Below are 26608 nucleotides of genomic sequence, written 5' to 3' on the forward strand. Positions count from 1 at the left end.
ATTGTTTTTATGTTTTGAAAGCAGATTCCCCACTCACTGTTCACCAAGGATGCATTTATTTAATCAAAAATCCAGTAAACTCTGTAGCCTGGTAAAAATATTATTACAATTAAATTTAGCTGTTTTCTGTTTTAATATATTTAAAATAATGTCACTTGATCTTAAATCCAGCTCGTTTGGTACCCAAATTTTTTTCTTATATCATTATCATCGATGTTAAAAACATTTGTGCTGCTTAATATTTTGTGGAAACGGTGCTACTTTTTACAGGATACACTTTGCTCAAAGCCTTTATGTATAATGCATTATAAAAGTAATTTTAATGCATTAATTATGCCTTCTAATGCACCTAATAATGCAGGGGTAACTAACCCTGCTCCTGATGGTTGACTGTCCTGCAAAGATTAGCTCCAACCCTAATCGAACACACCTGCCTTTAATTTTTAAGTGATCCTGAAGACCTTAATTAGTTGCTTCAGGTGTGTTTGATTAGGATTGGAGCTGAACTTTGCAGGACAGTCGATTGCCAGGAGCAGGGTTGGTTACCCCTGTAATAATGCTTTGTACAATCTCATGAATAATTGTAACCACAGTTAATACATAATAACACTATCAAGTCATTGTTACACTGTGCATCTTAAATTTGGTTATAATTATTTACAACAACGCATATTATGAATAATTATGTAATGCGTTAAACCCTTTAATAACCCTTTATAATGCATTATACATAAAGGCTTTAAGTAAAGTGTTACCAAAAGGTCAAATAAAAAAAAAACGCCTTTTATTTAAATTAGAAATCTTCTTTCACATTATAAATGTGATTTTACTCTCACTTTTGATTAATTTAATGCACCCTTCCTGAATTAAGTATTAATTGAATACAAAAAAAACATTCTGACTCCAAAAATTTTGAACGATTGCGCATATTAACATACTATTTGTTTTAACTATTTTCACATTGTTTTAAAAATATATATTGTACAGTACCTACATATATAGCTAAATATCTATATATTACAGTAACCTTTAATTTATTATTACTATCTTTTGTTTAGGTACTTTTAATATGGTAAATCTGTATCAACCCGCATTATTTCACCGTCCAGTCCAACAGGTGGTGCAACAACAAATCCAGACATAATCAATTAATCACTAAACGCTGCCAGGCACAACACAGCAATCAATCACAACAATTAATTAACACAGATGCAGCATTACCAGCTTCATGAATGAACACAACATTCGAAAACACAGGCTCATGGAAGAAATTTGACCACTGGGGTCACTGTTGGACATGTTGCTTAAAAATGAGTTTTTATGACAGTATTCGTTCAATATTCACATTTATCAAATTGTATTTTTGTACTAGCAACTAGTTTGTTGTCACATCAAATATGTACAATACATTGTTGTGCTATTTATTTTCTAGCTGGTTGTGTTTGTTTAGTCATCCTGAACTGAACTGCTGTAGAGAAAGGCTTAGCTGAAGCACAGGTCGGGGATTTATATGACTGCTGGAGTGTAGGTGGATGGATATGATATTGTGCTGGTGTGCATTTGAATTCGAGTGGATGAATCTGACCTATTTTCTCCTGTGCTAGTTCTGCATTACCGCGTCTCTCTTTCGTGTGGCTCCACCCCCACTGCCCTTGTGTCTTACATTCTATTACTTTCTGTGTTCCAACCATCCCAAAATGTGATGATGGGAGGATGCTTCGCTGGCTCATGTACAACCCCATCCCCCCGCCCCCCTTCTGTCTGTGTGATTCTTCGGCACCTTCTCTACATCTTGTTTCCACAGCCATTTTTGCTTCCATTCTGTTTGTTTACAATCCTCTCATTTCTTCTAATCGAACATAATCAAATGCTTATACATTTTCACATATTGCTGTCTTTACCACCAATACCATAAATACAGTTTCAGTCTTTGTAATTTCTACTGTTATTGTTACTATTACTAATACAGTTACGCTTACTATTTCTACTGCTGATTTTATGACTATATTTCTATTACTGCTATAATCATTACTCATCACTCATTAATGCAGTGATAACTGTTATTTTTTGGCTTTTTGCCACTTGTTTTTATAGCATTATATAATGTAGTATAGTATTTAAAGATTACATGTGTTTATGCTGAATTTGTAATTCAATTTAAAATTCAAATACAGTTTTACTTCCTATTTGCTACCGTCGACATAGATGACATAGACGACACGTCTTTTTTATTTTGCAATTGTTTATCTTTAAAATGTACCAACATGCAAAATGGGGTAGGCCTGTATGAATTAAATTCAATTTAATTAAATATTGTGTTTTTGAGTAGGCCAGTGGTTCCGAAACTTTTTGTGCCGGGCTCCCTTTTTGTAGAGAAAAATATTATCAAGGCCCACCGCCCCCTTTCTATTTTTTTTTTGGAAAGTCTCTTATGCTCACCAAGGCTAAGTTTATTTATTAGAAATACAGTAAACACTGTTATATTGTGAAATATTGTCAATTTAAACTATATATCGTCATGTTTTAGCATAGGCTACTTTATTACTGTGATCCAAGCTGAATTTTCACCAGGTATCACTCCAGTCTTCAGTGTCACATGATCCTTTGGAAATCATTCTAATATGCTGAATTGCTGCTCAGTAACCATTTCTGATTGTATGTAATGTTGTAAACATTTGTGATGCTTAATATTTTTGAGGAAACTATTATTTCACAATTGTCTTATGAATATTTGAAATTGTTATTTGTGTCAGAGTGCTACAGTTCATTAGAAATAGAATGGGGCATCAGTTTACTGTCATGGATTTGTCGCATCATGCCACATCCATAGCAGAGAACATTACAAGGTTCTATTTGCTTTTTTTCAAATCAAAGGCGATTCATCTGCGATAATGAACGTGATATTGCATAACTTCTCAGTGAAGGTGATGGCGATTTAGCGGTAATTAGGGAACCGGCTTTACTGACGAAATGCGCGTGACAATCGCATGCGATATATCGCCCATCCCTATGTCAACCTTTTGTTGGGGACTTCCAAATCAAAAATATGAACCTTTCATAACTTAAAATAGGGGCACTTTAAAATACTTAGATTTATTTTAACGTGTAATAATATTTTCAAATTTCTGTTTTTAGTAGTGTCGCATCATATTAGCCTACTGTTTTTTTGTTATATTTTCAATAGGGCTGTCAAAATTAACGTGTTAATGCAAACTCATTTTAATGGCACTAATTTTATTAATGCGCGTTTAAAGCAGCACACATGTTGAGTTTGGGCCTAGCCTGTAGTTGGAGAAATGGAGATATAAAGTGTTACCAACTTAAGAGCTTTGTCGTTTGACTTTTTCAAAAAAGCGCCTAGCAACAATACATACTGTAACACATAATTGAACAAACTGTTTTATTTAGAATTTGGCTGCATTAGATTACAGTATGTGAGCACAGACAGGCAAACAAATGTATTAAGTAATAAATGAAAATTTTGCATGTTCATAAGAAGTAAGTTGCCCTGTCCTCCAAATAATGTAAACAGGCTTGTGCAAGTTAATTGCTCAGTGCAAAAAAAGACAAGTTATTGTAACCTGGTATTTCTATGTTCTTTTTATTCATGTGTCTAATAGGCATGAACAAGTTATTTGAAAAACATCTATGACCTTTGAAACATGTCTAGTCTTCTTGCTCTTGCTCACATAGATTTGAGTAAAACATCCATATTTGTCCATGCCCATTGTGATTAGAGTATTAAAAATTCGAAAAGTATTAATTTAAGGTACATTAAGAACAGATAAAAATGTGTGATTAAATTGCGATTAATCACAAGTTAACTCATGACAATCATGCAATTAATCGCTACAAAATATTTTAATCGATTGACAGGCCTACATTTTTAATCAAATATTTTTTTCCAACCTTGATGAGCATAGGGGACTTTTTTCAAAAGAAGTGAAGTGAAGTGACATAGAGCCAAGTAAGGTGACTCATACTCAGAATTCGTGCTCTGCATTTAACCCATCCAAAGTGCACACACACAGCAGTGAAGACACACACACCGTGAACACACACCTGGAGCAGTGGGCAGCCATTTATGCTGCGGCGCCCGGTGAGCAGTTGGGGGTTTGGTGCCTTCCTCAAGGGCACCTCAAGTCGTGGTATTGCCGGACAGACACTTGAACCATTACCCTAGGATTAAGAGTCAAACTCTCTAACATCTAGGCCACTACTTCCCCATTAGTAAAAAACATTAGTGTATATGCAAGGAATACACTAGTCAGAGAAATACCTTCTTTTTTGTTTGTGTGAATTGCTTGTTGAGCTCTGGCTTGAGTTTGGAGTTAGAAAAATATCTGAAATCACTCATAGCATATCCTCACTCAGCCTTTCCATTCCACTCTTTTATACCCCAAGTCTATCCTCTTTTTCTTCATATCTCTGGTCTTTTATTACCAGTTGTTACATACTCTGCCCCTCCTGCAGTGATCCTCTGCTGAGGCTCAGTCCTGTGCTATGATGTTCAGACACTGATGAATGACAGTAAGGAGCTTTATGGGTATATAGACATTATCTGGAGGTTTGGAAAGTCATGCTTGACTCCAGCAACAGCTTCTTGCTGCAAATTAAGTGCTAGGCTGTCCTTGCTACCTGCCACGCTCTGAGAAACCTGCATTAACACGATTGATTTCCACCTATGGTGCGTGCATAATTATTAGGCACGTTGATATTCTTTCAGATTATATTTTTTTCCAAGCACATTTTACAAATTCCAAACCACATCAATAATAATACGTAATATTAATTTTGTGAATCTGAAAGGACGTTTTGGGAGTTCATTTTTAATCCATCTAATATCCTGAAAATTCCGTCTTGCAGAGATTGCCAAAAAATTAGCTTCTAAAACTTACTGCCAGATTCTGGAAGATAAATTCTTCAAACAGTGGTACAAGAGGATGTAATGCTGGTCCTTCTCAACTTATCTGTCTACAAAGCCTAGAAAAAAGTCTTCATGTATTTCACAACACTTCAGCATGTTATTCTTATTAATTGAGGATCTGTTTCTTTAGGAATTTTTACCCAAGCAAAGTCTCTAAGAACTTGACACCCTGTAATTCTGGAGACTCCAGGTAGGTTTCAGTTCTGGAAAATGGTGGAACTGGATACTGAATGGTTCCTGATGGTTTTACACTTAATTCTTAATTATTTTGTCTTTTCCTCCTAAGGTTTTTTTTTTTCTGACCCCGCTGACCCAATGAGCATTTTGTTGTTCAGTGGTCATGTCTCAACTTTTCAATTTCTGTATTGCTTTAGTTTTGAATATTTCTCAATGGGATTAAATCTGTTTCTTGTCTCATTTTATCGGTAAAAGAAAAACTGCTTAATAATTATTTTTTTCACTTACAGCCTTCATGTACAAATGTATATATCACTTCAAAATGATTAAATACAAAAATAATAGTAGTTATTAAGATTGATGTGGTTTAGAATTCGTAAAATGTGCTTGGAAAAAAATACGATCAGAATATTGACATTCTTAATAATTATGCGCATACTGTATTAGACTGTCATATAAAAATATCAAAGTCGTGTCTCTGATTATTATTTTTATATGATTTTAAGTGATCAGAAATTGACCCAAACTGTTTTAAAGTATTGTCCCCCAAAAGATGTCAATTTGATTGTATAGCTCCCATGGGGATTCTTTCAGGAAGTGACATTGTCTCCTCAGTGGCCAACAGGGCAGATAACAATGGGTGACGGATGTATAAAGTGTGCTGATTTTCATGGGACATCTGTCCCATTGTATTGTGTTCACTGAGGAACAGATTGTCTACTGCAAATCAGTGAATGGTTTACCTTACCCTTCACAGAGAAAGTCTGGAAGATGTTCAAATTATTAGGTCCATACTGCACCACACACCTGCTGTTCATCAGAATGAATTCTAATAAAGGGTTAGTTCACCCAAGAATGAAAATTCGTCCATCTTCTACTCACCCTTGAAGCATCCTGTGTGTGTGTGAAATAATCCAATCGATATATATATATATATATATATATATATATATATATATATATATATATATATAATATTCTGACGACTGCTGGGAACCGGAAGACGTGCAGGCAGATGTCATAGTACATCAGCGCTGTGTGGTTAGTGACGAGTGCGGAGAGAGAATCGAACAAAATGCAAAAAAAAAAAAAAAAAAAAAAGATTTTGTAAAGAAAAACATTGGAGGATTTTGAGAAAAGCCAAGAGGAGACTGGTTTTCCTTTGTTAATACATTTCCCAGAGGCGTGCGCGTGACGCATACATCTTCCATCTTCCGCCTGCCCGTCTTCCACGTCCCACAGCAGATGTTAGAAAAAAAGTGTTTATTACATTTGAAATCTGGATATTTATCTTACAAAAATGCATGGATTCGCTGCAGGGGGCTTTTATTCACCTCCAGAGCCTTGTTAGGGACGTATTATTACAGATGCGCTCACTTTATTTCACGTCTTCTGAACTGTTGACAACAATAACCTGCTTACCACCATTGAAAGGCTTGAAAGAGCAAGGAGATTTTTTTATATAACTCCAATTGTATTATTCTCATTGGAAAGTCACATACATCTAGGATGCTTCGAGGGTGAGTAGAAAATTTTTATTTAGTAGAAAATTTTTATTTTTGGATGAACTAACCTTTTAATGATCCAATTCATTCTAAGCCTTCAGCACAGGTCCACTTTGATTCCTTTGAACCCTCAAGAAGAAGTCTGTCTACAAATATACTGAAATATTATTGCTGCCAGTAATTTCAGTTCCTGGTAACCTGACGGGAACACAGGGGCCTGTCTTTAGTCAAGGAGTAGACCTGCAGATGTCTCTTAAGCTTGAAATCATGCAGATATACCATAAGAAGTTAATATGGAGCAACTTCCTGCTTTGATCTGATCTGGGCCTTCAAATTTACTTACATATTATTGTCATGCTGATTCAGTTATATTAACTCTTTGATGCATTTTAAAATATGATTTAAACTTGAAATCATGCAGGTATACCATAGGAAATGTAGAGCAGATTCCTGCTTTGATCTGGTCTGAGCCTTCAAAATTAATTCCACATTAGAGTCATGCTGATTCAGTTATATTAACTCTTTGATGCATTTTAAAGGGATAGTTCACTTTCAAATTAAATTTTGATATGTTTTAGCTTACCTCAAGGGCATTCAAGATGTAGGTGTCTTTGTTTCCGCAGTAGTTTCCATTTTGATATTTTAAGGTCAAACCTTTCTTGTCTGTGACTCATATAATGGAGGTCTATGGTCACCACCTCAATGAGCATGCACAGAGAAGTCCAAATTAAACAATTCCCCATCGTAAGTACACAAGACACGAACTAAGATACTAAGACATGAAACGAGCGATTTGTGTAAGAAAACGAACAGTATTTATATTGTTTTTACCTCTTGTACACAACCACGTCCAACTGATCTGAGGGCGCGCGTGCTTCCTGGTGTGTGGTGTGTGCGCGTTCTGGCTTAGTCTGCGCAAGCGCAGAAAGCGCAGAAAGCGCCGGAGGTGATCTATCGCGCGTGTACATACATAAAAGGATTTAGTAATATTTGGTTTCTTATTTTAATGAAACCTGTTCATTTAGATGTTACCACATGAAACGCACTATTTAAGCATTTTGACTGTATTTCCCCGTAGGCCTCTCTGTTGGCCATGCTTTTGCACTCTCATTTTCACTTGCATGCGCATCACTCTATCACTCTATCTTTTCCCCATCCTCATTCTTTCTCCCCCTTTCCCTCTTTCGTATTCATGCCCGCTGTTCTCTGAGAAGAGCCCCAGCTTTGATCAATATTTCTTCTTGCTAAGCCTTTTCTCCCTGTTCTTCTAAATGACCTACTTTGTAATCTCCTCCTTAACAGCTCTCTTTAAAATTGTGAAAAAAGAGCAAAGGCAGTGAAGCCCCACCACTGATGTGATACATACTAGAAGCTAAAGCTTCCGCTTGTGTTTGATAAATAGTAGTTTAAGAAGGTGGGCTTTATTGCACAGACAGATTTGAGGATGCTGAATTATTATATTTCCTGCAGTAATCTGTCTACTCGGCTTATTCATCATCAGTTCTGGTGCTTCTATGAACGTCATGCTCCATTTGGTAGATTTCACACATTGAAAATTAACTAAATGGCAATGAAAATCAAATGTTGCAAAGCTTAATTGTTCATTAATTAATCAGTGAGGTATCATTTGATGTGTTGTAATCCATATTTTGAATTTAGGGATCATGGTTAAAAAAATAATTTCCACTATCACAAGCTGTGCTCTCTATAATCCGTCTTTACTGTATGACAAGATTTAATAATAGCAACTTCAAAAAGGTGCTTACAGCCTGAAGTCAGTCCATGTTTGCAAAAGAGAAAGTAAGGGTGAGAGACCTGCACACGTGAAATATGTGATAACACCATGTGAGGAAAGCATTGCAGTCAGGTTACCGGGGTGGGGCATATAAAGCAAAGGATGCAGGGATGCTGCCTCTCTTCTCTGAAGTGCACAGCAAGCATAATACTTTATAGTTTTTTTTTTTTTTTTTGAGGATGTGAAGACGGATTAGCCCAAGGGCATATCTGCTATTTTGGGAGGTGGGGTGTGACTGTGTTGCAGACACACATTCATTCTTCTCTCCTCCCACTTTCCCTCTTTCCTCAACCCACTAAATCTACTGCAGCCAAATTGCTTTGCAGATAAATACAGATGCAGAATAGTGATCATTAGAGAGTGTTAGCTCTCTGAACCTCAGTTTCATCTGCTGGTCTAACAAAGGAGGCTCAGTAAAGAAAATCCTGCTTTTGGTCTGTTATAACCTTCTGATGTATGTGCACACTGAGAGAGAGAGGGAAGGAGAACATATTTATTTATGATTCATTGTTCTATAGGTTTTGATTATGGCACATACACAAAAAGCAAAGAATTAAAAGTCAACTCAATGTTTATTGATTTATTACTGATTTTATTTTAAAGTGGTTGGAAAATATTTAGACACGTAAATGATGCTTTAAATTTATGAATTTCATCAAATTAAAACTTTTTGATTTTGGAGCTGATGAAATAATATGGTTAATATAGTTGATTATAATTAATTGAATCATAGTTAAATATATTAAGTATATATTAAAATGAAATATAATTGTTAAAATGAAAACAATCATGTGTATTATAATATTAACTATAATTATAATTTTTTATAGATTATAATTATTGTCATAAGGCTTGAATGACAAAAAAAAAAAAAAAAGTAGGGGAACCTCAAATATAATTTTAAAGCTAGTGGCATGTTGGTAGATGTTTTCAGAAAAATCTTGCTCCCTAACAATTAAAAACAAGTGTTATATACTAGTAGTATATTAATACATATATATTCTTATAGTATGTATATTATTTTTCTAGCTGTGTTAATTTTAAATGTAAAAAAATATATACATGTACATACATAAAATGATTTGAATAATACACTTTAAATATAATTTTAATTATAACACACTTATTTTGTGTGCAATACTTCCTTGAAAAATATGCTTGTGGAAACGTTCCTTAAAATAATTGCCACTTGGTTTGAAATTGTTATGTAATGCAATGATGTATATTTTTAAGTGTGATTTGAGTGTCAGAAATGTCGTTTTATATCTATAGAAATCCGAAACCATTTTCTTAAAGGTCCATACTAGCCAAAGGTCCATATCTGATGAATTGCCCAGTTATGTGTAAGAATATAGATCTAGGCCTGTATACAGTCACAGTCATGATGCTGTCTGGCACTAGACACCATCATCTCCTGAGTGCTCACTTCCCCTCCCCCTTTACCTTCCCTTAATGCTCCTTCTATTCTGGGTAGCAGAGCAGGCCTCAAAGCTGGTGAGTCAGTTGGCGAGAAGTGCACAGGGGAAAGGAGGGCTGGAAAGAATTGATTTTCCAGTGGGCCATGCTGAGCTGTCTGCTCCCCGGCATTGTGTGAGAGAGTTGGACTCACAGAGGGAAACTCAGTATGGGGAAATCTACAGTTTTCATGCAGTTCCCTGCTGCCAAAATCAAAACTTAACTACACCTCAAGCCATTCATCGACTAACCTTTCATTGTTGCCTCAACAAGAAGCTGAGGGAATTGTATACTATATACACGGAGTAAATCCATGGTTTTCCAACCCTTTGTGAATGATAGGAGAAATGTATGCTGGTTGAGACAATCTGTTGACCGACTGGAGCAGCCCTACCACATGATGGGGTTAATTGGGTTGCCATAGAAACGACTGATGCAGCAATCTGCTGGTACAGAGCTTTATAATGGGGAGTTTATCATCTTTAAAATGCTGCCTGGTGCAGGTCACTCTTCTGAATCAGACTTCTAATTTCGAAGTCAATTAAGTCATTTTGGTTCTACTACAATAAACACCTATAAAATCAAATTAGCTTTTGGTAGATGGGATTTTTCATGTATGAGAACTACCGATGTTCTGAGATCAGTATACAGCATGTTAAATTCAATGGACAGCATTTGTGACAAAAAGCAATTTAAACTCATACCTCCTTTTCTTAAACAATAGCCAATTTTTGACAATAGACATTTTTTCTTGTTTAAGTGCTATAATTGGGTCCCCAGTGCATTTACCAACCCCGAAAACAAAAGAACAACAAGTAAACATTTTTTTTTTCGGTTAGCCTTTCTTTGCAAGCTTGTGAAAAAAATGCTCTGATTTCTCTAGAAAGGGGATCTTTATTATAGTATTACCGCCCCTTAATCTGCATGTCTCCACCCAGGGCATCCCCATTGCAACAATGATGTACTAGTTCTAACGCCATGGCAAAAGTTCTAGTAAAGCATGCTAACTGTTCTGTCTTTGGCTGCTATGATGAACACAGAACACTATTTAGTGAGTCCCATCCTCAGAGGAGACAAGAGAGCGGTTGATTTAGCGACTTATTTACTGTATATTACACTGGATATACAAAGAAAGGCTAGTACTATTTTTTCCACTAATTTTATCACCTTCATATCATGTGGCTACGGTTTTGAAAAAAACAAAAGTATTTTAAAGTTTATGGATTGGTTCTTGGAGCATGGCTCACTCAGAAGTTTTTGATTGAATTCATGTGACTAACTTAAAAATGAGTGATGAATGGCTCATTGTAACCCAGATTTTACTTTTTTAATTTTTAAGAAAACACGAGACAAGTGGGGGGTTCATCTTTGCATGAACACAATGCTTTAAGGTTCAACGAGGCTTTTAGCAGTCTGATCTGTTGACTTCAACTGCAGAGTGTGTGTGAAATAGTTGAACATTTCCATTTCCATTTACCCCTCTCTAAAAACACAGCAGCTCTCTCTCAGCCAATTTCTCTTGTGCTTCATCGATCCCCTCAGCGAGACAGTCTGGCATAAAATGCCCATCCACCCATAATCAACCAACCAGATGCGACAAGCACACAGAGCTCTGTGGATCAAAACAAAAACAAGAGCATATGGAATATTTCAGTGACTCTCTCTCTCTCTGTCTCTCTGTTTCTAGTGAGAAGAGGAAGCTACAGGTGAACATTGTCAGTCCCATTCATTGCAGTATGAATGGAAGGAAGTGCACTGTCATCGTGGAAACCAAGATCAACCAATCACAGCCAGACTTCACCAAGAGCCGATCAGGATACATTCTCTCAGTGCCAGGCAACTAGATGACCAGAGATCCCAAAACAGCCCCTTTAAAAGGACATTGACAGCAGGGTATCTATTTTGTGCTAGTCCAAACCTTTTAGTTGAACTGTAGATATGAAGCCATACCAAATTTGCCTGAAGACAGGCAAGGAAAAATGTTTAATAATAAAAAATAAAAAAAAGTTTGTCCCTAAATTCCAAACTTCAGTTTAGATTATGACAAGGAGGTAGCGATAAAGACCCTCAGAAAAGATTTACCAAACTCATCGCTGTTTATTTATTAAACATTAAAACCAAATGAAGCGCAATCATAAACGTAGTATTTATGAGGAACAGGATATGCAGGATTTTAAAAGTATCTAACTTGTGTTTTGAGGTTTTTCCTTCAAAGGGAATTTGTTGGTTTTTGATCACTGCTTCATGTTGGATGAAGAATAGCTCTGCTTGTGTCCCGATGTATTGCACAGATCATAAGCAGTCCTGCGGTTGCTGCTGAATTTGATCAGATGTTCTTGAGCGGGATGTGTTGATCATATCCTTAAACTCATTAACTGCTCAAAGAGGAGCGTTAAACTCTCTCGTAATTTAAACCATTCTTTTTTTCTGCATATAGCTGGTCATTTATAGCACATTGTATACAGAAACTGTCATATTGGATATAGCTTATATAATGTACTGTATATGCACAATATATAATGTAGTTAGGATGAGAGCTGTCATTTATTCACATATTTCCTGATTTTGGAGTAGACAAGCAAAGAAACAACAACAAAAAAAACTATTCAACCACTTCTGTGATGATAAAGCCATTTAAAAAATGCTCTCTCATGTTTACAATGACTTCAAAGTAGTTGCCATTTTACATGAGCCAAAAATGCATGTCACCAACCCATTGTTTCATTAGGGTCCAATTTTACTTCTGTCAGCTAGTTCTATTTAGTCATAGTTCAGTATTTTGTCAATATTACTACTGCAAACAGCTAGTGTTGATATTACGAACTTTGCACATCTGTGTGTATAAATGTGTTCAAATAAGAAAGAAAGAGAGCAGTATTGATTCATAGAACAAAATCAACAGAGTTCTGAGTGGAAACTCCCAAGATGTCTGACCCAGTTTGAAGCTTTCGTAACTGATAAAGAAAGTGCCAAGCTGAAAACTGACTGCTGTTTTTCATTCCTGAGATGTTTGCATAAATCTGGTTTTCCATAATTGTTCCATTGTTTTGTTCATGGCTTCTAGAAAGAGATCTTTTTTATCAGTTAATTAGGATCGTTTTCTGGTGGCCAAAAATATCCCTAAGCTCCGATCACTGGGTGGAATTAAAATGAGGGAATGTGCATTCGATGGTGAACTAAGGGTCACGACAGTCAGACGGTCAGTGAACGCTGATCATGTCTGCTTCAAACAGGTGCACACGCACTCTCTCATCTTCTTTCTCAGTCAGTGTGCTCTCTCTTGACTGTTAGCCTGGATTGTTAAAGTGTGTCAGTAAAAAAAAATGCACATATAGTACGTTAGGAAGATCAAGTCAGATGATCTGATCCAGTTTCTGCTCACCAGTTCTTAAAAGCAAAGAATTGCAATAAATGGACTTACAGCGATTTCTAAAAGTTGTCAAGGTCTATTTTTCTAGAAATCAAACACTATTGTATATTAGACATTTTTTGGCCATCAGTAGAAAAATACTGACTGTGTGCAAATGCTCTTTTACCTTGATAAAAGGAGTTATATAGTTGATTAAGTTGCATAAAATCCAACCCATTTTGTGGAGAGAGCAGTCTGTTTTGTTCTGGCAGAGAAAGTCATATGATACCGAATCATTATATAATATAAAGTAATTTCTGTCTTTCTTGTCGTGAACCCCAGTGATTCTGTTTAAGTGCAGAATAATTCCAGTTCCCAGGTAAAAGTCTTTTATGTTCTTTGTTGTAATTATACCTATTCATCTTGGTTAATGTTCGAGATTCAGTCTGATCCGATCAAATAATGTGCCTACTTTTATACTTTAATTATTTAATTAATATATTTTAAATGATGTTTTAAATTTTGAAAATATGTTACACATGATTGGACCAAGTCAAAAAGGGAATCCAGTTTATACAGTGGGTTTCTTTAGGAATAGCTTTTTTTTCATAAGTATATTAACACAATAACCTGTGCATTTAGTAATGAAAATGATTATATGGAAACCAAGCAGCTACACTTTAAAACCATTATATTGCTTAGGAATGTTTTACTGTTTTGTTTTGTTAATCAAATAAACGCTGTACCAAATATCTGCTCCTGAAAATAAACATGCCCTTGAAGTGTCTGCTCCAAGGCTTTTGCTCCATCACGTTGATGTACAGTCATTATTTAATTGATTTGCTACAGACTGCTATTAATCCAGGGTGAGCAGCTGTTTGCCGCTGGGAAGTTGAAGACATCATTGAACCTGCCAATCTTTTTTGTTGTGGGCGTGGTTACAGCAGATCCATTTACATCAATGTTGAGGTATCATGGTTCACTTATAAGGGTATTGTAATGCTTGTTCTTGAGTTCATGGCAGACAAGTAGCTATATGATTTTATAGCCTAAATTATAAATCATTACTGTACTGGATTAATATGGAGAACACATTACATCATACCATGAATAAATGGCGACACTACGGGGGTGACACTGGTCCACCCCAACATGTGTGTGTGTGTGTGTGTATTTGTACATATTTGTCTTTGTATGTTTATAGATATAGCCATAGGCATAGCCTATATATAGTCATATCTATTTCTATTATCTTATTGCGGAAGAAGTTGAGGTAAACATCCTCACTGTCAGTTCACTTGTAAGTATCCGATTGTTGGCAATTCTAGTGAATTCATTTTAGCAAATTAGTTTGTCTTTTCATATTTAAAAGTTAGATTAATTCGAGTGAAATGGTTCATCTAAAAGGACTCTCATTTGAAGCTTTAGAAAGTCCAATTCATTCTATTGAATCTGTTTCTTATACGTAGCTTTGGAAAGTTCGGTTCATTCTAGTGAACCAGTTCGTCTTCAACAGCCCTCTCTCCCATACAACTTTTTTTTCTCACATACAACAGTTCAGTCCCATTTGATGTGTGTCTTTAGAAAACTGATTAATTCTGGTGAATTTGTAAATGAACTTATTTTAAAAAGGTTTAGCGAGTCCCTACATGGCATTTCATAGTATATAAATTAGGAAGTAGCCTACTCTTTTTGTATTCTTCTTCTTCTAGTAATATCTTTTCAACTGCTGTCATTAGGAGTATTTATTCATTCAAAAACGTCTCAGGTTACTTATGTAACCATAGTTCCCTGAGTAGGGAACTTCGAACTGTGTCCTCTAGGGGTCGCTATGGGGAACACTTCATCGTTAACCGTGTCTGAAGCATACACTAGCCGCATTTCCACTGTCGGGCCAGTGCGAGCCAGGGCTTAACGCACTTAAAGCTTAAATTTCACCAACAAAGAGAAGTTATCAGAAAACTTAGAAATAAGTCACTGGAACATGCGCGATCACAAAACGAACATGATGAAAGCGGCAGTTTGTTTGCATGCTTTGTTATATATTCAAATTCAAAAGCATCGATGTTTTAACTATAGAATAAGTGATACATTGATCATATTGATTTAATTTATCAGGACTCAAAATTAATCACACATAAATGCACTTATTTCTATTTTATTTATTTATTTTTAACGCTCATGAAAATAGCCTGCTTATTCAGTCGAGTCTGTTTCTGTTTATTAGCCACAGTAGCCGTCACATTTAGAATGAATGATAATATCTCTATTTTTATAAAAGCTCCCGAACAAAAAAACATTATTAGGCTATATTCTTTTATGATAGGCTACGTGAGATAAACTCTCGAGACGAGGCTTGTGACAGATAATATAAGTTACTTAATAAATACACAACTGTGATAGAGAATAAGGAGCTGACGTCTGATTTCTTCAAGCGGTCATATTTTACCATGTTTACTATGGTAACATGTTAAGCGTGCAAATCTTTTTCATCGCTTGTAAATATTTCTTCCTAGTTTAGTGATTATAATCCACATTGGATCAAGTTATTTCAAACACTCGCTGCTGACAGAAAGTGAGTTTTGAGCTCGACTTATTTAAAAAAAAAGTTTTTAATGCTGGTGTTAAAGCTGTTATCTTTCTGAAATGATCCGCAGCGCAGACTCTCTGTTTTTATAAAAGCTCCCAAACAAAAATCATTATTATATTTTGATGATATGCAACGTGGAGTTAAACTCACGAAACGAGACAACAGATAAAATGTTACTTAATAAATACACGATTGTGATAGAGAATAAGAAGCTGACGTCTGATTTATCCAAGCGGTCATATTTACCATGTTTACTATGGAAACGTTAATGTTTAGCGTGCATAGTCTTTTACATCGCTTATAAATATTTCTGCCTTGTTTAGTGATTATAATCCACATCGGATCAAGTTATTTCAAACACTTGCTGCTAACTAAGAGTGAGTTTTGAGCTCAACTTATTTCAAAACGTCTTAAATACCGGTGTTAAAGCTGTTATCTTTCTGAAATGATCTGCGCTGACGCTCTCTAAACACGGATAAACTCCGCCTTTGTTCATAACTCCTCCTCTAGCCCCAGCTGGCCCGCTTTGGCCCAAGGTTTTCGTCGGGCCAAAAAACCCTGGCCGTTGGCCCCGAGGAAGCCCCGGCGAGGCACGATCAAGCCCTGGAAGTGACAGTGGAAACGTGACTGGCCCTGGCACGCACTAGCACGCCGGTCTTAGCTCGATAGTGGAAACACGGCCACTGAAAAACACCAACAAAACATTGGCCGGCAACAACGCATTACATCATTACCAGTGTGACTATAGTATAAATAGCATGGCAGGAAGCTAGAGGATGCAGTGTCTCATTTCCTACTCAGGGAACCATGGTTACATAAGTAACCTTTGTTGTTCCCTTTCAAAGGAACTTCTAACTGCATCCTTTAGGGGTTGCTATGGGGAACAGTATACCCACGCCACCATGCTGAGGGGAGTGCAGGCCAGAACCATGGCGAGGACTAAGTACCAACTCTACCATTTCCATAGGAGTTGCCCCTGGGACGTTAGAAAGCTTTCCGTGACATTATCTCTTGCGGCCAAAGGCCTAGGCTATATACCCAAACTTACCTATTAGGGCCAGACCCCTGGGCCCGGGGTAGAGCTCAAGGCTTGGAATAAAGAATATATTCCTTTAAAGGGACACAACCAAAAACCTTGCATCATACTTAGTCTTGGCCTGTCCCAAAGGGGCTACCGCTTTGCTCTTGCATAAGCTTGCTGAAGGAGTTATCTCAGATCCCTAGTAGCAAGACCCTGTTTAAATAGGTATCCTGATGGAGTGGCACCCAAGATTAATGGGGCTTTTGGAGCTCAAGAAAGGGCATGAAGCAACTGCATGAAGCCCTTACCATATAGGTTTTTAGAAAAGAATGCAGAGTACAAGCGTGCAAACTTACCACAGTGTGGATTTTAGAAAATGCGCAAAGACTTCATGTGCACGCTTACCATAACATGGATTTTAGGATACCATTTTAAGGGGCTCTCATGGCAGTTCAGAGATGGAATGGTACATCCCAAAACCAGCATGTTTGAGAGTCATCAACTTGATCTATGGTATAATGCTGGAATGGCTATCATTAAATATCTAGCTGAGGTGAGGGGCAGACACCCAGCTCTCAAATGAGAGGGGAGCTCGACCTTCCACCTGTTCCAATGCTGGAACAGCTTGCAGTAATTTACTTAGCTGAGGGATTCTAAACCCAGCTCTCAATGAGAGAGGGGGCTCGACCTTTGCCCTTTGCTCGATCGTTAGAATCAGGTGGGGTAAGCATACTGCAAGCTAGCCAAAAACTGGTATGGCCTAGTTCACGAATGTTAGAGGAGAACTCCAAATTCAGAAAGGATTCAAATTCAGTGAGGAACTCCAAATTCAGTGAGGAATTCAACTGCTCAGAAGGGAAGAGAACTTGAGTGCCCAAAAAGAAGCACCATGCTCACAATAAACCTCAATGCTGAGGGGAGCGATGCTTCAGAGTGTGTTAATAGACACACTGATTGAGTGAAGCCCGAGAGACCGGGGTCTATTTTATTGTAACATTTGTGTTTTTATTTTTTCCAAGCCAGAGCGCAGCATAATGTGGTTATCTGAGAAGGACATGATATAAACCATCTATCAAACAACTGCAGACAGACCCACACTATACATTTCCTATATTAACAAAAGGAAATTACTTATAGGGAGAAATTTCCCATCAGAGTCTTGGCATGTTCTCACTGCGATGCAAAGCGCAGCATGCATAAACACGCTCGACCCAACCACTATCTTTCCATAGAAATCAAGTGCGAACAAACTGCTCCCCCTCAGTAGTCCTGCGAATGCATCACAATGAGTGCAGCAGAGCGCATCCAACTCCCTCGAGAGCTGAACGTGCTTGCTCTTCATTAAACACACACACACACACCCCAGCACGCGAGCCGTTTGAACCGCAGGTATCAGAGCAAAGCCTCTGGTGAGAAACATGCACTCTTAAATGCTGTACGCTTCAAACTAAACAGTCAGTGAAGATGAAGAAGAGGATGACGTGTTCACCCGGTGCCTACTTATACTATAGTCACACCAGTAGTGACATCATGGGCTGTCGCTGACCAACATGTTGTCGGTTTTTTTCAATGTATGCTTCAGACACAGGTCACAACGAAGCATCCCCCATAGCGACCCCTAGAGGATGCAGTTCGAAGTTCCCTTGAAAGGGAACCCACATATAATTATGTACAACTTGACATATATTTTAGATATATAATTATTATATAGTTGGATAGACACACGCATTAAAAGCCCACCGTATTTCACAAAAATCCACCCACACTGGCTAATTAGAGATTTCTGTCCTTGCCACTTGCCCTAAATTTATGCTCAGTAGTGTAGTTTGGGAAGATTGACACTCTGGTCTTAAAGCTGCAGTAGGGAACTTTTGACGCTCTAGCGGTTAATAAACATAACTGCTTACGTCTTGCAGAAGAACATCGTAGCCGGAACTACTTCTCTCTGTTTATGTCTATGAAGAATCACAAAGGTACTGGGTTACTCCGCCGCGGTACCCCCTAAGCAATCTAAAATAGTCTGAATATAAACACTTATTATAGGTGCACCCTAGTGATTCAGGAGAAGCTTAAAACACGGTTTGGAAAATGGATTCATGGTGTACTCGCTTATGTTCATTTTTCTACATTTTGAACACAAACAAAGTTACGGACCGCAGCTCTGATTGGTTGTTTCTTACCGGGAGCAGCTGACTTTCTGCAAATGGCAATAGGACCACTGGGAGGAGCCAGAGGAGCTTGATTTTTTTCACAGATTATCTGTCTCATATTCTACTGTCAGGACATAATGATAGGTTTAAAAAATATGTAAAAAATATATTTTTACAAAAGTTCCTTACTGCAGCTTTAAGTTAGCAAATATTTGTAAATCAACCATTAGTTTCAATGGTATAAGTAATAATAGGAAAATTGTATTGTTTAACAAGCTACCATTATCCAAAACAAACCGATCTGCGATAATGCAAAACCACATAATTGGAAAAATAGATGTTGTCTTGGTAAACTGCCAGTTTTCATGTTGCTAATCTGCTTATGTAACAGCCCTGCACCCAAATGTGACTAGGTACAATATTAGGGACTAGGGACAGTCCATCCCCCATAGCGACCCCTAGAGGATGCAGTTCGAAGTTCCCTTGAAAGGGAACCCACATATAATTATGTACAACTTGACATATATTTTAGATATATAATTATTATATAGTTGGATAGACACACGCATTAAAAGCCCACCGTATTTCACAAAAATCCACCCACACTGGCTAATTAGAGATTTCTGTCCTTGCCACTTGCTCTAAATTTATGCTCAGTAGTGTAGTTTGGGAAGATTGACACTCTGGTCTTAAAGCTGCAGTAGGGAACTTTTGACGCTCTAGCGGTTAATAAACATAACTGCTTACGTCTTGCAGAAGAACATCGTAGCCGGAACTACTTCTCTCTGTTTATGTCTATGAAGAATCACAAAGGTACTGGGTTACTCCGCCGCGGTACCCCCTAAGCAATCTAAAATAGTCTGAATATAAACACTTATTATAGGTGCACCCTAGTGATTCAGGAGAAGCTTAAAACACGGTTTGGAAAATGGATTCATGGTGTACTCGCTTATGTTCATTTTTCTACATTTTGAACACAAACAAAGTTACGGACCGCAGCTCTGATTGGTTGTTTCTTACCGGGAGCAGCTGACTTTCTGCAAATGGCAATAGGACCACTGGGAGGAGCCAGAGGAGCTTGATTTTTTTCACAGATTATCTGTCTCATATTCTACTGTCAGGACATAATGATAGGTTTAAAAAATATGTAAAAAATATATTTTTACAAAAGTTCCTTACTGCAGCTTTAAGTTAGCAAATATTTGTAAATCAACCATTAGTTTCAATGGTATAAGTAATAATAGGAAAATTGTATTGTTTAACAAGCTACCATTATCCAAAACAAACCGATCTGCGATAATGCAAAACCACATAATTGGAAAAATAGATGTTGTCTTGGTAAACTGCCAGTTTTCATGTTGCTAATCTGCTTATGTAACAGCCCTGCACCCAAATGTGACTAGGTACAATATTAGGGACTAGGGACAGTCCAGCTGAGAATTATAGTGTTCTTTAGGAGATGTCAGCTGAAACCTTCCTAAAACAAACACACCGTGGTCTATCTTTAATGATCAGTGCATCAGTTTATTTGTCATCACAGTACAAAAATAAATAAAAATAAGCAGAAACAAAATGCAAAAAGTTACAGCAACAGATGTTTGTCTTTTTTTTTTTAAAGAACAAAAAAGTAACAGATCCGTAACCCCTCCCTCCCACCCGCCTGTCAAACTCTAGCCCGATACTATAGAGTCCTACCCTCTAATAAGCACGGCCATGCTCTGATCCTAGAAAATCAACTTGCACACAACACATTCTTCTATACAAATACACTCGTTCGCACTTGCACACTCATGCAATCCTTTTTTGTAACACTGTTTTCAGTTCTACAAAGAATTACGCAACAGATACAGAGAGAGTTTGACAGGAGTTTAATCTTTTACTTAACATTTTTTAAGTGTTTTTCCTTGTTTCAAAGGACTACTCTGTGATGCAAGTGGAAAAATGGCACATTATTGTGGGCTGGGGGCAAGTAATAGCAGGCAAGTGGTGAAGAAGGGCTCACCTACTTCAGACCCCACAACCTCAAACCCCTGCGGTCTCCTCAGACAAATTGCTCACAGAAAAGTGCAAGTCCCATATCCAAACCTCCCCTGGCACGTTTTAGAGTAAATTATTGGCTTCCTCGACCTTAAGTCACTTTAAGCAATGCAGCAGGGCAAGCAGTCTCACAGAATCCATCCATCCCACTTTCATATCATGAGAAGAATTGGCTTTGCATGAATTAACAGAGACATAATAATGTTTGCTTATATGACTGTCACAATCTTTTTTTTGTGTTTTTTTTTTTTTTTTTTTTGACTATAAAGAAAGAGATACATAACTACTGAAAGAAAGCATGCACAATTTAGCACTGTTGAGATGTTTTAAAGTGGGCAAATAGATCATATAACACATATTTTCCCTTGATAACCCAGATCCAGTTTGATTGATTCCATCAGTGTGGCTGTAAATGTAAGTTTCTAATATTTTATGTTACTTGCATTCTATTACATTTGCTCATCTCCAGAAATAGACTACATCTAATCCAGTTTAATGCCTGGAGCTTGATTTTGTCTGTGCTGTCAAGGGTTAATCGCTCATGATTGCTGTTGCAGTGCTGATATGTAGAACATCCCAACAGTACTTCACAGAGAAATTGGTTTCAGGTATTTCATGTTGATTGAAACCGATCGTCTGTCACTATGATGAATTACCTCGGTGTTTCTCAGATCTGAAAATGGTCTTAAACTAAGCTCTTATAGATGTTATCGCCTTGAATAATTCATTTGAATGCAAATGTGCATTAGCCGTAATCTTCATTCCCACCAAAAGGTAGCCATCGATCTAAATGCTGTTTTTTTTTTTAACAACACGTTACTAAAATCTCTAAATGCTAGAGAGAAATGTGTGAAATAATTAATAAATAACAATAAATTACGATTCCGATAGATACTTGTTAATGACAATCCTACTGTTCCAAAGTTTGCCGGCCTTTGGTATGTGTTTTTAGACCTACATGATTTTCATCAAAGGTATGTCACTGTTTTTGATACATTTACAGGCTTTTCTGTACAGAGCCCCCTGTTAAAACTAGTCTGAATACAAAACAAAATGACAAAACAATGGCTCATTGAAGCAGGCATAGCAAGAACTTTTTTTTTTTCATATTTCATTCCCTAAACACATATGCAGTCGGCTTTACAAAAAAAAAAAAAAAAAAAAACTCAAAATAAATAATCCGGCTTGAGTGTGCATTCAGATGAATACAGTTGTTGTTTTTTTTTTAAATGACGTAAACCAAAGGAGAGATCTGTTTAACTCTGTAACATGGATGAAAATAAAGTAGGTCTTTCTTACAAATGTGCAGACAACCTCTCCTTTTTGTCCATCTGTATCAACAGCCACTGTGCAATGCTGGCCTCAAAGTCCTTTCCCTTTATTCTTTGTGTGTGGCTTGGGAACATAAACACGCTCAACCTGATGCTCAGGCGCCCCTCTTCCCTTTTTCCTTTTTGCAATTGGCTGTAACAGAATTTACAACATCAAGGTGTTTAGCATTCAGCGAGTGTCCGGTTTCATGGACACGGGAGAACAAGTGTCTGTTGATTATGAGTAAGTCTCCATTTGTATTGAGTGGTGGCAAGGATCTTGGTGCAAAGTGTCCAGAAGTCAGCTTGACAACAGCTGGATTCCTGTCCACATTCAAAGTTGTGTTCTTTTTGTCTCGTTGTGTCTTTTGAAGTCTTTTCTGACAGTGCTTTTAAATATTCACTAATTAAGAGCATTTGGTCCACTCAAGTCTGGCATTTCTTTATATTCAGGTGCAAAATTGCCATTGCTAAAGGTAATGAAAGACCCACTGCTCCTTTTGAACAACATTAGCATCACCCATTGCTTCCTATAAAATGTATGAATGTGAATAATACAGTGAAGGATATCTCATTATTCATTCCACCCATGTAGGAGTAAAATAAATGGATAGATCACCCTAAAACGAAAATTGTGTTGTCATTTACTCACACTCTAAAAGAAGAAGAGACAAAAGGAGATACTTTTATCACTTTTAAAAATTCTATTCTTCCATGAACAACATTTCCATTCTCCAAAAAGTGCTTAATAGTGGAAAACAGTTCTTTAGATGTAAAAAAAAAATCTTTATACCAATAGAAATTGCTTGTTAGGAACTGAAATAACTAAAAATGGTTCTTCAGTGGTATTACTGTGAGAATCTGCTCTTGGGACCTTTATTTTGAAGAGCCTACAATGAGAGTCAATGGGATCCATTGTTTCTGGACTAAGAAACACTGAGAAAATTTTCAAAATATATTCTTCTGTGTTGCAAAGGGCATACAGGTTTGGAACAACATCAGGGTGAATAGATTTCTCAGAATTTCCATTTTTGACTGAACTACCCCAGAAAAAAAAAAAATGCCAGACGAGAGTGACACCAAAGACATCTCCAGAGCCCCCTCACCGGTCAAGGCCAATGAGCAGACGACTCCTCTCCTCCTCCTTCTGACTCTCGTTTTTGAGGTCTGCAAAGACCTGGGTGAAATAGTGAGGATCCGAGTTGATCTGCAGCATCTTGGCGCTCATCAGGTTGATGATGGACAGGCAGCGATCCCAGAATGTTTCTTTGGAGGTCTCCACCAGGAATGGCTTGAGAGGGTATGAGATTTCATTGCCCATGTAAGAGTAAGAAAGGTAGAGGCAGGTCAGCAGCACGGCCTGCAGCTCGTGCTCCGTAGCCACTTCAGAGGAGACCACATCGCGGCAGAGCATGTAGACAAAAACCACGTTGGCTGGTGTGATGAAGCCCTGGTCCTGCCACCCCTGGAGCAAAAGAGAACGATCCACGCTACGGAGCCACAGCACTGGGTCGGTGGGAGAAAGGTGCTTGAGTCTGTAGCACCTCCGGCAGAGGAACTCTCCCAAACAGCGGAGCAACTCACTGGTGGATGCTTGGACGATCACCCTCTTAGGTGTCCCGGGAACAACGTTGGAGTTGGAAAGAGGCGCCTTCTTGACCGAGGAAGCTGTGTTGTTGGAGTTTTTGGAGCCTTGGTTTGATGGACTCGACTGGTCTTGTGTAAAGGCGGAGAGATTTGCACAAGACTGTGACTTCTTGAGGTTCTCATTGTTGAGGTGAGAAACATTGTTCTGGTAGCCAGTATTAGGCTGCACCTTCTTAGACCCCTTTTTCTTAGCTGAGACGGCAACTATTCGTTTCCACGGCAGAACGTTGATGAGTGGGTGCCGCTTAAGGTTCTTGTCCTTGGCGTTCTTGCTGTTTTGAACCGCCGTGTAGTGGCCCACGGTGGCCGGGCCATCCTCAAACAGGGCGGCCTTCCGGTAGCTGGGTGAAAGTGATAGTACGGTTCCCATGATGCTGGGAGCAGGTTGTCAGAATCTCAAGGTTAGGGGTCAGCTAAAGAAGGTGCCAAACTGGAGCCCCACTGCTTCCTGGGACTAATTCAATTTGTGTTAGACATCCAAATTTAGGTTGGTGCTCTAATTAAAGAAGAATGACAATGGGATATATGAGAGCAGTGCCTGTAAAACAAAAAGCATGTATAAATACATATACTTTTTTTAAAATATCAAATTGCTGTTTTCCTGACACCTTTTAATGGAGCAATTATATAAGTATTTTGATTAACATCGCATATTTTTTTCATACTGCAGAATGCAGTATATGCAGAACAATTGTGCAAAATATATTGTCTTTAGAATAAAAGATGCATTATAATATAATACTAGTAAATTTTATCTTCATGATATAGATCTAATTGTTGCCTTTTTTAATTTCTCGTAATTGTTATGTTAAATTTGAAACAAAATTCAACAACACAAATAAAGTATCATAGGATTATACCTGTAGTAGTGCCCTAACAACATAAAACTGTGTGCTTGCCTGGAAATTAGGCCTTTTGTTTTCATTAAAATAATCTTAAATTATTAATGCTATATCCAAGATGATTTGACAATGAGTTTTCTCAGGTGTCAAATAATTATCGTAAGTCAAAAATGTGCATATATTATGGAAATTTGTGTATACTGTTCTACACATGTAAACTTAAAATTGCCTTTTTTATTATTTCTTGGTGGTTTAAATTTGACTACAGCAATCTACTCTACTTCATAAACAGGCCTTATAAAGGTATTGCGTCGTAGATTATAGTAAGAGGCATAGATCCTTTATTCCTTGAAATGCACTCACAATAATAATCAAAGCTTTTCTACAATATAAACAATTGATTTGCTGTGTAGATCTACCACACTTACGATATCATAATTTACAGCCCACGTTGTAAAGAAATAACACAGCAAACTCAAACCCCACAATGAACATAAATAAAGACAACGCCATGATTTCAGATTCCACGGTTTACTGCCCTCTTGTAAATACTGACTCCACTTTATCACCGCAAATTTGTATTTAATAGTAAATTTAATATTCTCATTCCTCATTCAATGCATGTTTGTAGATGATTTAACAAAAACAATCAAACAAACAACAACAACAAAAAACATCTGTTTTGCTATTATAATGTATTTGTAAACCATCTGTTTTGCTACTATAATGTATTTGTAAATCATCTGTTTTGCTACTATAATGTATTTGTAAATCATCTGTTTTGCTACTATAATGTATTTATACGTTGCTCAAACATATCGGCCACTGTCCAAGGTTCTGAAAATGTGTGATCCTCCCTGCGATGTTTACATGAACACGAGAGATTACTGGCACTCGTTTTCATCATAACGTCAACAAAATTTGAATATAGAAAGACAAATCAACAAAATACATGCCGCTAACCAAGCCAGCTTACAATTCCCATATGAATACAGTAATGTATTTAAAATACGACCAACAATCAAACAAATATAAGACCTATGAACACAGAAGCTTCGATGAAAAACAGCTCACCTACAGGAATCTGCTCTCCTCCACGATGCTTTTGCAAAACAAGAGCCGCAGTAATGGCTGTCTGGGTTTATCCTTGATAAACTGCGCATCAAGGAGATGCAAAAACAGCCACCCCAAGAAAAATATTGAATATAAGGATTTGTCAGGAAGCCTAAATTCCAGTGGAATAATAGGCTTTTAATCAAACAAAACAATCTTCACGTCTTGTCGGTGGTCTCTGTAGGCGCTCCAGTGGTCTGGGGATGCTTGATGTCTCCTTTGGTTGGTGATGCTGAGAACTGTGAAGCTGTGCTATTGGTCCATACCAGCAGATACGGGATTTGGGTTGATGTGTTAGAGCCGCGCTCGCGCACTGCGTACTGCCGTCAGAAAACCAGTGCTAGAGCGCCTCCCTGTGCTGTGTGCTTCATTAAGGGACGTTGCTTAGCCTACTGCCCCGGCTTCGCGCACTTGTCAATCACAACAAACTTTAAGACTTGGAGGTCATTTTAGGTAAAGATATTAAAAATGAACAGAATAAAGTGACAGCTATGTATTTATAATTATAGCTATAGGGCCAACAGGCAGCCTAAATTTGTCTTAAATATTTTAGATTGTCCTCCAGGTAAATACACATAATTCGATGTAATATTTATGTAAATAGAATATGTATATATTTACTACATAATTATTTAACTACCATTTAAGTATAACGGTCTCCTACATTATTGATCATCACTGAGACAAGCT

At 37.4% G+C, this 26608-nt stretch overlaps 2 protein-coding genes across 5 annotated transcripts in view; one reads left to right on the forward strand and one right to left on the reverse strand.

Moving 5' to 3' along the window:
* myo1d (myosin 1D) overlaps window positions 1-14019 on the forward strand; it is a 67679-nt gene extending 53660 nt beyond the window's left edge. Inside the window, exon 22 of the mRNA XM_026276261.1 lies at window positions 11547-14019. Within this exon, the coding sequence (XP_026132046.1) occupies window positions 11547-11703 (157 nt within the window). The 3' untranslated portion in view covers window positions 11704-14019. The remainder of the gene's footprint in view (window positions 1-11546) is intronic.
* Window positions 14020-20822: 6803 nt separating this feature from the next.
* On the reverse strand, window positions 20823-26191 carry cdk5r1b (cyclin dependent kinase 5, regulatory subunit 1b (p35)). 4 transcript variants are annotated; one of them, XM_026276266.1, is made up of 2 exons: window positions 25884-26191; window positions 20823-24459 (listed from the first exon to the last, which is right to left on the reverse strand). In XM_026276266.1, exon 2 carries the CDS (start codon window positions 24331-24333, stop codon window positions 23419-23421), a length of 915 nt encoding a protein of 304 aa, XP_026132051.1. In that variant the 5' UTR covers window positions 24334-24459; window positions 25884-26191; the 3' UTR covers window positions 20823-23418. The 4 variants fall into 4 exon arrangements, with proteins under 4 accessions (XP_026132051.1, XP_026132048.1, XP_026132050.1 ...); XM_026276263.1 differs by having other exon boundaries at window positions 20823-24501; XM_026276265.1 differs by having other exon boundaries at window positions 25880-26191.
* Window positions 26192-26608: the final 417 nt, after the last annotated feature.

Source organism: Carassius auratus, chromosome 12, assembly GCF_003368295.1.
Source record: "Carassius auratus strain Wakin chromosome 12, ASM336829v1, whole genome shotgun sequence".
NCBI classification, from domain to species: domain Eukaryota; kingdom Metazoa; phylum Chordata; class Actinopteri; order Cypriniformes; family Cyprinidae; genus Carassius; species Carassius auratus.

Bases quoted from the DNA above. Each gene is read 5' to 3' on its own strand.
- cdk5r1b (XM_026276266.1), bottom strand. From the start codon at position 24,333: ATGGGAACCGTACTATCACTTTCACCCAGCTACCGGAAGGCCGCCCTG.